The 11,659-nt window shown below is 46.9% G+C and overlaps 2 protein-coding genes and 1 long non-coding RNA gene across 3 annotated transcripts; 1 reads left to right on the forward strand and 2 right to left on the reverse strand.

Moving 5' to 3' along the window:
- Positions 1-749: 749 nt before the first annotated feature.
- Positions 750-2,440, reverse strand: LOC135906302 (zinc finger protein 706-like). Its single transcript, XM_065437634.1, has 3 exons — positions 2,292-2,440; positions 1,908-2,053; positions 750-1,126 (listed from the first exon to the last, which is right to left on the reverse strand). The coding sequence occupies exons 2-3, from the start codon at positions 2,040-2,042 to the stop codon at positions 1,037-1,039; spliced, it is 225 nt and encodes a 74-aa protein (XP_065293706.1). The 5' UTR covers positions 2,043-2,053; positions 2,292-2,440; the 3' UTR covers positions 750-1,036.
- Positions 2,441-2,589: 149 nt separating this feature from the next.
- LOC135906301 (uncharacterized) lies at positions 2,590-6,134 on the forward strand. The gene has a single exon (XM_065437633.2). It carries the CDS (start codon positions 2,710-2,712, stop codon positions 5,686-5,688), a length of 2,979 nt encoding a protein of 992 aa, XP_065293705.1. The 5' UTR covers positions 2,590-2,709; the 3' UTR covers positions 5,689-6,134.
- Positions 6,135-6,696: 562 nt separating this feature from the next.
- On the reverse strand, positions 6,697-10,792 carry LOC139060186 (uncharacterized). The gene is made up of 3 exons (XR_011514649.1): positions 10,507-10,792; positions 8,479-8,553; positions 6,697-8,410 (listed from the first exon to the last, which is right to left on the reverse strand). It is a non-coding gene; the product is annotated as an uncharacterized lncRNA (long non-coding RNA).
- Between the last annotated feature and the right edge of the window lie 867 nt (positions 10,793-11,659).

Raw genomic sequence — 11,659 nt, forward strand, 5'->3', positions numbered from 1 at the left:
TGCACATTGCCTCGGCATGTAGCTGGGAATCGAAACCATCATTCCATGCTCAGTAGCAGACTACGACACCAGCAGGCCTGCAGCATCATGGAGGAAGTCGGAATTGCAAGACGAGCTGAAGCTGGGATCCAGTGTTGCACTGCTCTTAGCCTTTGTAGCAAGCAGGTTAAAACTATGCTTCCCACATTTCAGTTTAGCCTCTTGCATTACAAAAATGTCTGTACTAGAGCCACTGTCGGTATGTTGCAAGGCCAATAACATTATGAAAATCTGTGCCTTCATCTAATCTGCTCATCTCCAGCAATGTGGTAATAATGTAACTATTCTATTTCAACTGTCTTTCTTTATCAGTGGTTTGAGCAGCACTCTGCCCAACAGGCACCATGAACAGTTCACAATAAAGGAGCAGAATTAAAAGAATCGCCAGAATAGCGTTTGCCTGAGCTTGTTGGTTGCACATACTAGTACAAATGGTTTCTAGCAGAATATACTTACAAGGACAGAAAGGAACGATGACACGCTGCGTGCCGGCGTCCTTTTCTGTCCGTGTCACTACTGTCAGCTGGAAACCATTTGCGCCAAAAGAATCGCACCATTACACCAGCCCACTAGTGCTCCAATGTGGTGCCGCTTCTTACAAGGAAACGAACTACACTTCAAGAATCTGCTGCAGCTCAACAGTACCCATAATGCAGTACCAGTTCAAGCCAGTTATCCTTCATGGTCAACATAGACACACACACGGTGGATTGAGTAGCAAAAACTTTATCACATCTGATTATCTCGAAGTGCACTGAAAAGCCAGGCTGCCTACACCAAAATGGCATCTGGCCCCCTTGTCATTTATTTGTTTTTAATTCAGACTGCTCTTCCAGTTTCCTTTTTTTTTCTTTTTTCATTCTTCGGGGTAGGATAAGGCTGTACAAGGATGCTGATGTGTAAAAAAGCAGCGGCAAGTCCACAAAGGTTGTCTTCAGCACACATTCACCTTCGGGCTGCCACCACCATGTTTGGTTCTGGGAGAATCCTTTGATATTTAAATTTCCTTCAGGTTATCTGGCAGCTCACATTTTGGATGCTTGTTCTGGAAGTGCTGCTTGTAGGTTTTCGGATCTGGCATTTGAGTCTAATGAAAAAGGTCAAATGAATATGCGTGTTAAGGCACAGTCAACATTTCAACAGGTGAAACAATGGAACCCCAGCTGTGTACGACTGCCCAGTTAGGCTGGATTACTAAATGATCCTCAGCTGTCTTTTAGTAGTTCCAACTAGTTACATATGAAAATGGGGCAATCCTGTCAGACCGTTAGGTTCCACTGAAATTCTAGCAACCTCACACACTCGAGACACACTAGGCTTTACAATGATGAAACTGTTATTAAATTCGCACAACTAAAAGCCGATGAAATGACGTGGCAGTTTATGAATTAATCTAGCAAAAGCAAAGAGCCCGTCAAAATAGCTTTGCAACGCCATTCAGTAGTGATCCTAAGGCTACAGTGAGCAATTGACGTTAAAGCTCTCGGACAACCCTCATGGCGAGATCAGAAATCAACCAGTTTTAAGCACTGCTAAATCCGCACAAGGCCGCAAGTTTCATCGCCATGTGTCAACCAGCGCACACCTTCGCTTTCTGTAGGCACGAGCAGGTAGGAGTCCACTGTTGGCACGATTGTCTAAATTACCTTCTGGCCACTTAAACCCAAACTGTCCTCAAGCAGCAACACAGCAAGCGGGTGCGCTACGGTGTCAAAGAAGCACCGCGTGCGCATCCGAAAGGAGCGTCGCGGAAGCGGTCACTAGCGCCGCGCAACAGGCCGGCGTCGCTCAGTGGCTCATCTCGCCGTGACCCGCTAACCCACATGTCTCACAACTAAAAGTCGACGACCTTTTTCTTTGTTACGTACCTTGCACACAGTGCATGTGTGGTTAAGGGCCTTGGCAGCAGCGGCCTTCTGGTCATGATTTTGCTGTTTCTTCAGCTGCTCCTGCTTCTTCTGTGCCTTCTGCTGCGATTGAATTTTCTGCTGCCCGCGTGCCATACTCGCAGTACCTACGCCACCCAAGACAATGAGAGAACACAAATTCGCGTCAGAGACAGCGTGGCAGGAAGAGCGGGCAAGTTGCACAAGCACGTCATGGATCGTGAAGACCCGACTTGTATGGCGTTGCCGACTTATTCAAAAGTGCCGAACAACTCGTAGCACGCTGTGAAGCCGTTTATTTTCCGACAGTAACATCAACGGCAGCACAGAGAACGCCAGCAAGCACTGAGCAGGCCTAACGCTTACCTTTACGTCACCGACGCCAAAGGAAAAAGGAGTTGACGAAGCCTGCGCGGTACTTCTTCGGCGCCGCTGCCTTCTCGATGCGTACTATTTTTGCCCACTGCCGAGTTGCTGACCACAGCCGCAACGCGCGTCCAGGTCGCTTCGCGCGAGAACGTGCGAGACCAGTGCCCCCTCTATTTTTTCAGTGCCTGGGCGAACGCTCTCCCCAGGCTATAGATACCCCAGGCCGTCGGGCGCCCGCGTCGCCGCCGCCGCGTGGCGGCGCTGTGTGAGTAGGATAGTAAGCTGGCGCTGACGGGCCGCGCGCAGTACGAAGCAGACGAATTCGTGTTTGCATCCGCGTTTGATTGCATTTCCGATTTTTCTCAGGCTTTTGCAGGTACGTATTCTGCATGCACTCTGTCCGGTCGCGCTGACAATGCGAAACTTGCATTCGTATTTCATAGTATCCGTTTTCTTTTTTCTCAGGCTTTTGCACGCACGTGTTGCACATGCAGCCTGTCCGGCCGCGCTAACACTGCGAAACTTTGAATTCGTATTGTTCTTCTTTCAGGATTTTGCAAGCACGTGTTCCCTATGCCTCAGTATGTCTTACTGTTGCGTACCATTGTGCAAATCGAACGGAAAGAAAAAGACTGTCGGGCTGTTGTTCCACGAAATACCAGCTGCCGCTGGTATACGAGAGAGGTGGCTTGCAGTAATTAGGCGGGGTGATTGGTCGCCTAATACAACTTCAAACTACACTAGAGTATGCAGCCGCCATTTCAGAACAGAAGACTTCATAGAAGGAAAAAAACGGCGGCTCAAGAAGGATGCAGTTCCGTCCGTCTTTGCAGACTACCCTTCACGTTTGCAGCCGAAGGCAACAATTAAACGAAGCATGGCAAGTATCACTAAACGTGACCGTGCTGTGAACGAACAGTCAACGAATGATTGCACCAGTAGCCATGCTGCCTCGCGACCGCTGTCATGTGCAACGCAGGCAACAACAGGTCCTGAAGCTGAAGAATCGGAGCCGATGGATACTACAAGCGCTACCTGCGAAACAAGAGACCATCATGGTCTACAGTGCCAGAATGAATGCGTGCACAGGGCTGACCAGGCTGCCTCATGCGACAAAAGTGTCCAGGTCGACAGCCATTCGGCCTCTGCTTTGCTCTCTACCGAAAAGGCCAAATGGAAGAGAAAAGAAAGAGATCTGAGGAGCCAGATACTGAGACTACATCAGACAATTGACAAGTACAAAGAGGAGCTCAAGAAACTGCAGGAGGACTCTTTGACTGCAGACGTTTCCTACATTAGAGAAAGAGCAGCAGAGAAAGAGGCTTCAGCTAGCATTGTTTCTCGTGGACCAAATTACCAATTACAAAAAAAAAGGCCTACCTGGTCTGAAGAAACTACTCGACGTTGTGTGGTGCTGAGGCATTTATCAACGAAAGCCTATGAACATATTCGAGGGGAGATGCTTTTGAAGCTTCCAGACCGAAAGACCCTAACCAACTATATTGGAACTACAAGTGGTGAGACCGGCTTCAGCAAACTGGTGGAAGCTCGGCTGATATGTGAAGCCGAAAACTTTGACAAACCGCAATCAAAGGTCTGCTCGCTCATCGTTGACGAGATGAGGGTAAAGCAGAAGTTGCAATACAACAAGCAACGTGACTGCTTTGTTGGGCAAGTAGACATCGGGGTGGAAGAGCAAAACGGTGACCTTGTCTTAGCCAATTCGCTCCTGTGCTTTGTCATCAGTGGACTGACAACAAAGTTTCGGATTCCAGTTGCCTACTATTTTACAAAAGGGCTAACGGGCCCCCAACTCCACAAGTTGCTGATTTTCGTCATGCAAAAAGTGGAAGCTTGTGGGTTTAGGATTGTTCGCCTTGTCACGGACAATCATAAAGTGAACGTGAATTGCATGAAACTGCTTGGAAATGGCCTGCTTACCTACCGGATTGAACACCCCTGTGACCGCAGCAGGATTCTTTTCATTAGCTTTGATCCGTGCCACGTGCTGAAGAACGTGAGGTCACAGTTTCTATCGCGTGACTTTGGCCCGAAAGGTGAGATTTCTGCTTCACACATAAAAGACCTCTACCAACTGCAGAAAGGCTTGTCTGTAAAGCCTGTTCGGTTTTTAAGCAGGAAGCATGTTTATCCGAGCAACATAGAAAAGATGAACGTGGCAAGAGCCGTCCAGCTCATGTCTCCAAGTGTAACCGCTGCCTTGGAACATCTCAAGGATCAGGCTGGACACACTTGTGCACTGTCATTTTCAGCCGCAGGCCCAACAATTACGTTCATGAACGTTTATCGGTGGTTCGTGCTTCACGATGTCAGCAACACGACGCAGCACATACGCCACAATTTTTCGGATGGCCGTCAATTTGACGACAGTGCTGATCCGCGGCTTGAATGGCTTGAGGTCACTTTTCCTATGTACTTGGAGACATTAAAGAAAAGATCTGGACATGCTCGTGAATTCCTCACAGCCGAAACGTATGAAGCAATTCTGTTAACCACCTATTCGACAGTGGCGTGCGTCAGATATCTGTTGACAGAAGAGAAGTTTTCTTTTGTGCTCACTCGAAAATTCAACAGCGATCCAATTGAATCGCTCTTTGGAAGTTTGCGAATGTCATCCGGGTGCAACGACATGTTGGACGTTCGGGCTGCACTGTCAGGCCTCGAAAAACTACTGAAGACCGGGATTGCTGTGTCGAATGCAGCCTCCAATATTGCCCACAAAGAATGTGGTGCAATGTCGGGACACATACTGTGTGATGCACATTCCTCTGCACAACCAACTTCTGCTTCAGCTTCAATACCTCCCCTGCCGTCGACTGTGCAAGCAGTGCCCCAGCTCTCGAGAGCAAGATTGGCATTGCAGAGACTTAATACCACAATTTTGCCACAGCAGCTGTCATCGCTTCAGATTTCGGCTACCGCCTATGTGGGGGGCTACATTGCACGGGTTGTAGGCGAGCATATTGACTGCGAGAACTGTGTTACTTTGTGTACGAAGCCGGTGAGCAACCAGCCGCTCTTTCAGCTCACTCGGAGCCAAGATCGAGGTGGGCTGCTCTACCCGTCGGACCAACTTCTCTTTGTCCTGGACTGTTTAAGAGATTTTGCTGACCGTGCACTGCAGGAGCACCAGACCTTGCAGAAGCCATTGACTACCTTAGTGGAGTACGCCGTCCCAGCTCTTTGTTCTTCAAAGTTGCTAAAGTGCAAGAGCAATGACAGCAACGAGCACAGGCTTAAGCTCATGAACCTCATATCGGTTCGTTTCCTGAGGCCGCTCCTCTGCAACTACGCCTTCAATGTTACTGATAGGCACGACGCAGTTAAACATTTTGTAAGAAAGCCCCTTTCGCGAAAGCACGCGAAACTGTGAGAGTGGCATACGCTTCAATGACATGTGGTAGCTTCCTTCCGCAATAAATGCTTTTATTTCCACCATTGAAATGGTAAAATCAATGTGAGCCATGACTCGCAACTCATTGATATTGAAGACATGAACCTCCCTATTTGCGGAGTAATGTCTGCATGCAGGTTCTGCAGAACTTCATGTGTTGCAGAATCGCGCGGCAGAACGCGCTTTTTGTTTGTTTTTGCATCGTTACGATTCAACAGCTTTGAGTTCCTAAATGACACGGCACAGCTCCTCATTTTCTGACGCCAGCTGTGGCTTCCTTGCGGTGGCAACAAATGTAATTCTCAAAAGCTTTAAGAAGGAAACGTGGCATCACGTCTTGCCGTAGAGCAGTCTCACGACATTACGTGCCATTTAGCGCGTGAACTCCCGGCTTGCGTACGTGCAGCCTGCTACACGAGTTGACGTTAGGGGCTCTTTCAGCGCCCAAGCGTTCCCATTATATGGTGACAAGCACTGCTTTCAAATATCGACTTTCATATAAGCGAACATAACGGCGACAGAACATTTTCCCACGCATTGGATTTCAACTGGCGCGCGCTCTCGTATCGGCGCAGCAGACGACGCGCAAGCGCATCGAACAGCAATGGCCGCGAACGACACATGCCTCTAAAATAGGCTGGTTGCCCAGAGCGACAAGTGCTTCAGGGTTCGTGTTTACAAAGGTCTTGCTTGTACTTGAAACAATGCGAATACAGTCGAAAGCTCAACCATTTAACAACTGCGTATACAGTCGCGCCCTGCGTTTCAATGAGCGACGATGATCCTACTCCGGCGGCGGCGCGTGGCGGCGAAAAGCCGTACTAGAGCCGACGGCCGGTTCCATAGAGTTACTATACTGACTCTAGAGGACAAGCTACCCATAGGGCCCATGCATTAAAATCGGGAACCGCAAGAGCGCCGCCATGTTGCTACGCACCGAGGTTGCCAGCTGCTGAGACGCTTGCTAGACTTGGTGACAGTAGTCAGTTTTAATCCGGCAACAGTAGCTGCGTAGCAGCATGGCGTCTCGCTTGTAGTGTTGTGATGTGAGCGTGCAGCCGTGTTTTGGGCTTTATAAGTCGGTTCTTTATTCTATGTTGCGGGATGGTGTGGGTGTGGTCCATGTTGGCCGTACAGCTGGCAGTTATGCATCCGAGGGATGATCCTGTTCAAGTTTCCGGCGGTATGCGGTTTTCAGCGGTCACGCCTGTTGCAGGAGTGTCACTCGACGACGTTACGAGCTCGAAGCTGTGGTCAGATTCCTCGTTGGCGTTCCGTAATTCTCTTCGCACGGGTGCGGTATGTTGCAAAAGCCGCTTTCGCGATCTATCGTCGTCACGATAGATCGGGTTTTTTATTAGTATAAGTAATGATCCAGCTGTAGGGCACATGTAACCGACAAACGGAAGTCTCAGGAGAGCACCTGAGATGATAGTAGAGCAGGCGGCGCAGGAACTCTAGGGCACCCGAGGGACAGTGGGGGGATCAAAGCTCGAAGCAGAACGATACGTAGGTTGGGGCCGCCGAGGCAGGCGTGTGCCAGGGAGTGTTCGCACGGACAGCTCCCCTGGCATGCGCAGCCGTGCCTCGCAAGGTCGAGATACTTTAAAGGCACCTGCGCCCATGATATTTCTTTTGCCTCGGCGCAGTGAGCACGATTCACGAGAATAATGTGGAGGGCATCCGGTGCAGTCGCAAATGCATCATGACAAATGTAGCTCGCGTCGCCTGGCGTCTGTAGTAATATCAGAGTTGGTTGTATGAACTTTATGCATAATACGCTTTGTTACGGTACCTTAACAGAATGGGCCTAGAGGACGGTGTTGGTACATTTCTTCGTACCGCCCTAATCCTATACCCCCACTACAAACACACACATACCCCCTTTTTTATGTATACATACAATTCCTTGCCATGACGGATCATAGCATCCTTTATTTTTGAAAAATAAAGGAGGCTATAGACCGATTGACCAGTTCAAGTTCTCAACTTGTCAGTAACTATCGTAGGAATCACTGTAATAAACACAATTCCACGATCGGATTGTTTACTTTCATTTTTTGTTGTAACACTGAGGACTACATAGAACTTTATTTTGTATATGTGAGAGAAGTATATGGATATCACTAGCTTACGCCAATGTGCGATACACAGACAAAGCAGCTGCTACAATATGAACTGCATTGAGGGCCACACAACACATACGTAATTAAAGGTGCAAAATATAGGGGGAAGTTTCAAAATACGCTCTGTAGCACTGCAACGTATAACATATATTGTATGTGTACAATAAATATTCAACAATACAATGCATCAATGTCCCATTTGCCTTCAAGTTTATTATGAAGTTCAAGTTTACTGAAGTTTATTATGAGCATATGTACAACAGGAATCTACTAACACACCCGCAGTCAAGGTGGCTGTTCGAGGTGTGCTGGCTGCCTCAGTGCAAGAAAAAGAAATTGGGTAAATGTCGACACCAGTGCCACTGCTTCTTGCCTCTGACCTGCACGTGCCTCTGCGGCATCTTTGTGCACAAGTGTGCTGGCGTGGTGAGGCGTAGGAGTCATCCGAGAGAAAGAGTATTGTTTACATGGAGAAGTGGCTGTTCACATTACCTGTCACTTTCCCTCAAATGTTTTCTTGGCGACTAGGGTGACACACCCGCAGTCAAGGTGGCTGTTCGAGATGTGCAGGCTGCCTAAACGAAAGAAAAAGAAATAAATTGGATGAATGTCGATACCAGTGCTATTGCTTATTGCCTCTTACCTGCATTTGTCTCCACGGCCTCTTGGCTTGCGGAGTCTGTATGAGGGAGCTGCTGTGGCTAGGCGTAGGCATTGTCTAAGCAAAAAGAAAAGGCCATTTAAATGGGGAATTATGGAAATAAATGCAGTTGTTATGTCTGCTTCTTGCACTCTTCTTGCCTAAAAGTTTTCAAACATAGTGTCCAGAACACACCAGCACTGTGACTGCTTCTGCTTTTTACCTGCAGGTGTTGCTGCGAGATCCTTAGTATGGCTGCGTGCAGCATTGTAACACTTGGTGGAGGCATTTGAAGTGGTAGCCAAAAATATAAAGAATCATCCTTGCCTGCATGAATGCTTTCACTTTCTAAATGCAGTGGTAAATATCACTATCAGTGCAAGGCCATAGCTCGAAACTGAATTTTTCCTTTAGTGCTTCTTAAGGCGTCTGATGTGTCCACATTAGATGTGATGTGTTTGTTTTTATTTATCCCAGTGTGGAGAGAGCATCATTAAATGTTTTTTTTATTTTTGCGTGTCTTGTTTTTTGGTTTATTTCTGAATTTATCATGATGCTAAAGTGACTTATGCAATGGCAATCAGCTTTTGTTTTAAAAACAATGCATTTCCTGACCCATTGTATGACATCCCCTCACTCACATAATTTTGCAGAGTATTCTACCTATATTGACTTGCTTGACCTCCACTAAAGAGTCTTGCATTTTCGAATACGACTCTTACCTTAAAATCATTCGACACTTCTCATAATTTCTGTACCTTGGGCTTCTGATACTCTGCAGTCACCATCTTTACTTGTTTCTGACTAGAAATATCTTCTTTAATTTAGAGCTTAAATTTTATTTTTGGAACACATGGAAGGGCTTGCCATTGCATATCTGCATAAAAGGGAAACATGTTTCATTAAACATTTGCAAAATCCAATTGAATATTGATGAATGCAGCTTGCAGTGTGATATGACTGAATGAGCGATAAAAGTAACTCATCTCACTTGGTAAATGAAAGCACATATTAGTTTGATGCACAAGATACGTTACACTAACGTGGTGGGTTCTCTTGCTTATACAGCAAAATAATCGGTGCGCGAGAAAAAAATTATTTTTGCATAATCCTTGTACACACTGACTTAAGGAAAATGAGCTGGAGCTGTCCACATGATGTACTTATTTTACCTGCGAGTATGGTCAACAAAAATGTGTCCCAGCTGCTTAGTGGTATTCGGGATTATGTCAGTATTGCATATGTGCCTGTTGTCGAAAATAATTGAATTTTGAAAATGCTCGCAGGGATCTGATATGCATATCTGCAGTTTATGGATACATGTAAAAGATTCAGCATCAAGGGCAAGTGAACGGTCTCACAGGCCCGGAGTCGATCATGCAAATAGATTCGCTGCACAAATTTGTGACCAAGAAAGATATTCCACATGAGATGGCATGCAAGGAAGCGTTGAAAATATTGCACAGTTAATAAAACGCCTACGCTATTAATATGTGGGTTGATGCACTCGTTATGCAAAACGGAGGTGAGGCGTGCAGACAGGACACAAGAGTAGAGTATTTACAAGCAAACAACACGAGCCCCGCCCACTTCTCTACTCTTGTGTCCTGTCTGCACGCCTCACCTATGTTTTGCATAATGAATCCTTACCAACTAGCTCAGCTTTCTGTCGTTCTAAGTATCGATGCACTCAATTTCGTCCACATTAGGCACTCGCCTCTTGATTACTTCGTGGCACAGAAATACTCGGCATCAGGCTGTTTTTCTGCTGTGGCCTTTGTAGAAGCATGATTGTTCAAAGTGCAACAATTAAACAGATTGTTTTAGTTGCTTGTGGCTTCGCCAGTACAATTCCGGTGCGCTGGTCCGCCTGTCCAGCAATTTCCTACTGAAGGGAAACCTGCAAATAAAAACACCGCTCCGCATGCAGAAAAATGCTCTACTGTGCCGCTTGTCAAAGGATTGTGATGTACCACAAGAGCTGCCTACTCGCGTGATATTCTCAACAAGGAGATGCATTCGTTTACTTACATGTGAAGGTATATGCCAGACCACTTCGGGGCTTCGGTGGCACATAAGGCACGAGTGTGCCATAGCGTCCGATGTCGACGCGCGATCGCATGTCAAACCTAAACTGTACGAAACTACTACGCACCCAAAAAACAGATTCGAAACCGAAATTCGCGTCATCCTTTAGTGCATGAATGCGTACATCGTGATTTGTATAAGTCACGGACTTAGCGATCGCTTTCTGTAAACTTAATATTAACGTACCGCCTTCATAAAGCCATCAGGTATGCGTTTTTAGATGACAAAGCATAAAGTGACCTCTACCTGTTCTCAGCTCTTTCAATAGTAATTGCGCTGGCCACATTGACCAGTAGCAACAGGGCGGCGCCCTAGAGGTTCCCACTTTTCCGGCCCAGCTTTTCCTCTAGAGTTGTTCTACTAACTCTATGGCCGGTTCCCTTGGTTCTCCGCTCCATTTCCCAGGCAGACTTGTCTCTGGGGCCGGCTTCATAGCGTTCACATAGCCAGCAGCGAAGCCGTAACAGGCACAGGCAGCGTAGTCATAGCAACCGAAAGTACAGCGCAAGTTTTGGTCGCGCGGAAAAGTATTTTTGTTACCAGGAAAATCCTGGTGCAGAGTATTTGTCACTCACCACCTCAAGTTTTATGGGCTACCCTGGTGTGGCTGGTGGTTCAAAAGCGAGGAGCAGAACAGATAAACGAGACAGAGTTGGTCTTCGCGCGAGATCCTTCACCATATGGAAGTGGTTAATTGAAGGACAGCAGCGTTGAGGAAAAAAGAGGTAATCAAACGCACAAGTGATGAAAAGAAATTGATTATGGGAATGGTCAGCCAGCCTTTGGTGGCAGCCAACATATATAATTCATAGTGACGGGTGATCCAGAGCGAAGCTGTCAAAGCTGGCATCACGCGCTAGGCTGCGTCTATGACCACATACGAATTGAAGTAACAAATTTTGTATTTTTGTTTCTGATCTCAAGTTCGTCTAGCTGTTGGATGAATGAATAAGATGATGGGGAAACGTGCAACCCATCTGCCTGAGGAGCTTACTATCAATTGGTCGATTGCTTATCACTCCTATAGAGGAGGTTTGTGGAATAGAAGCGAAAAAAGCGTAAATAGAGATAGTGCAGAAGAAAAAAACAACTCAAA

The sequence above is a fragment of the Dermacentor albipictus genome, chromosome 5 (assembly GCF_038994185.2).
Source record: "Dermacentor albipictus isolate Rhodes 1998 colony chromosome 5, USDA_Dalb.pri_finalv2, whole genome shotgun sequence".
Classification (NCBI taxonomy): Eukaryota; Metazoa; Arthropoda; class Arachnida; order Ixodida; family Ixodidae; genus Dermacentor; species Dermacentor albipictus.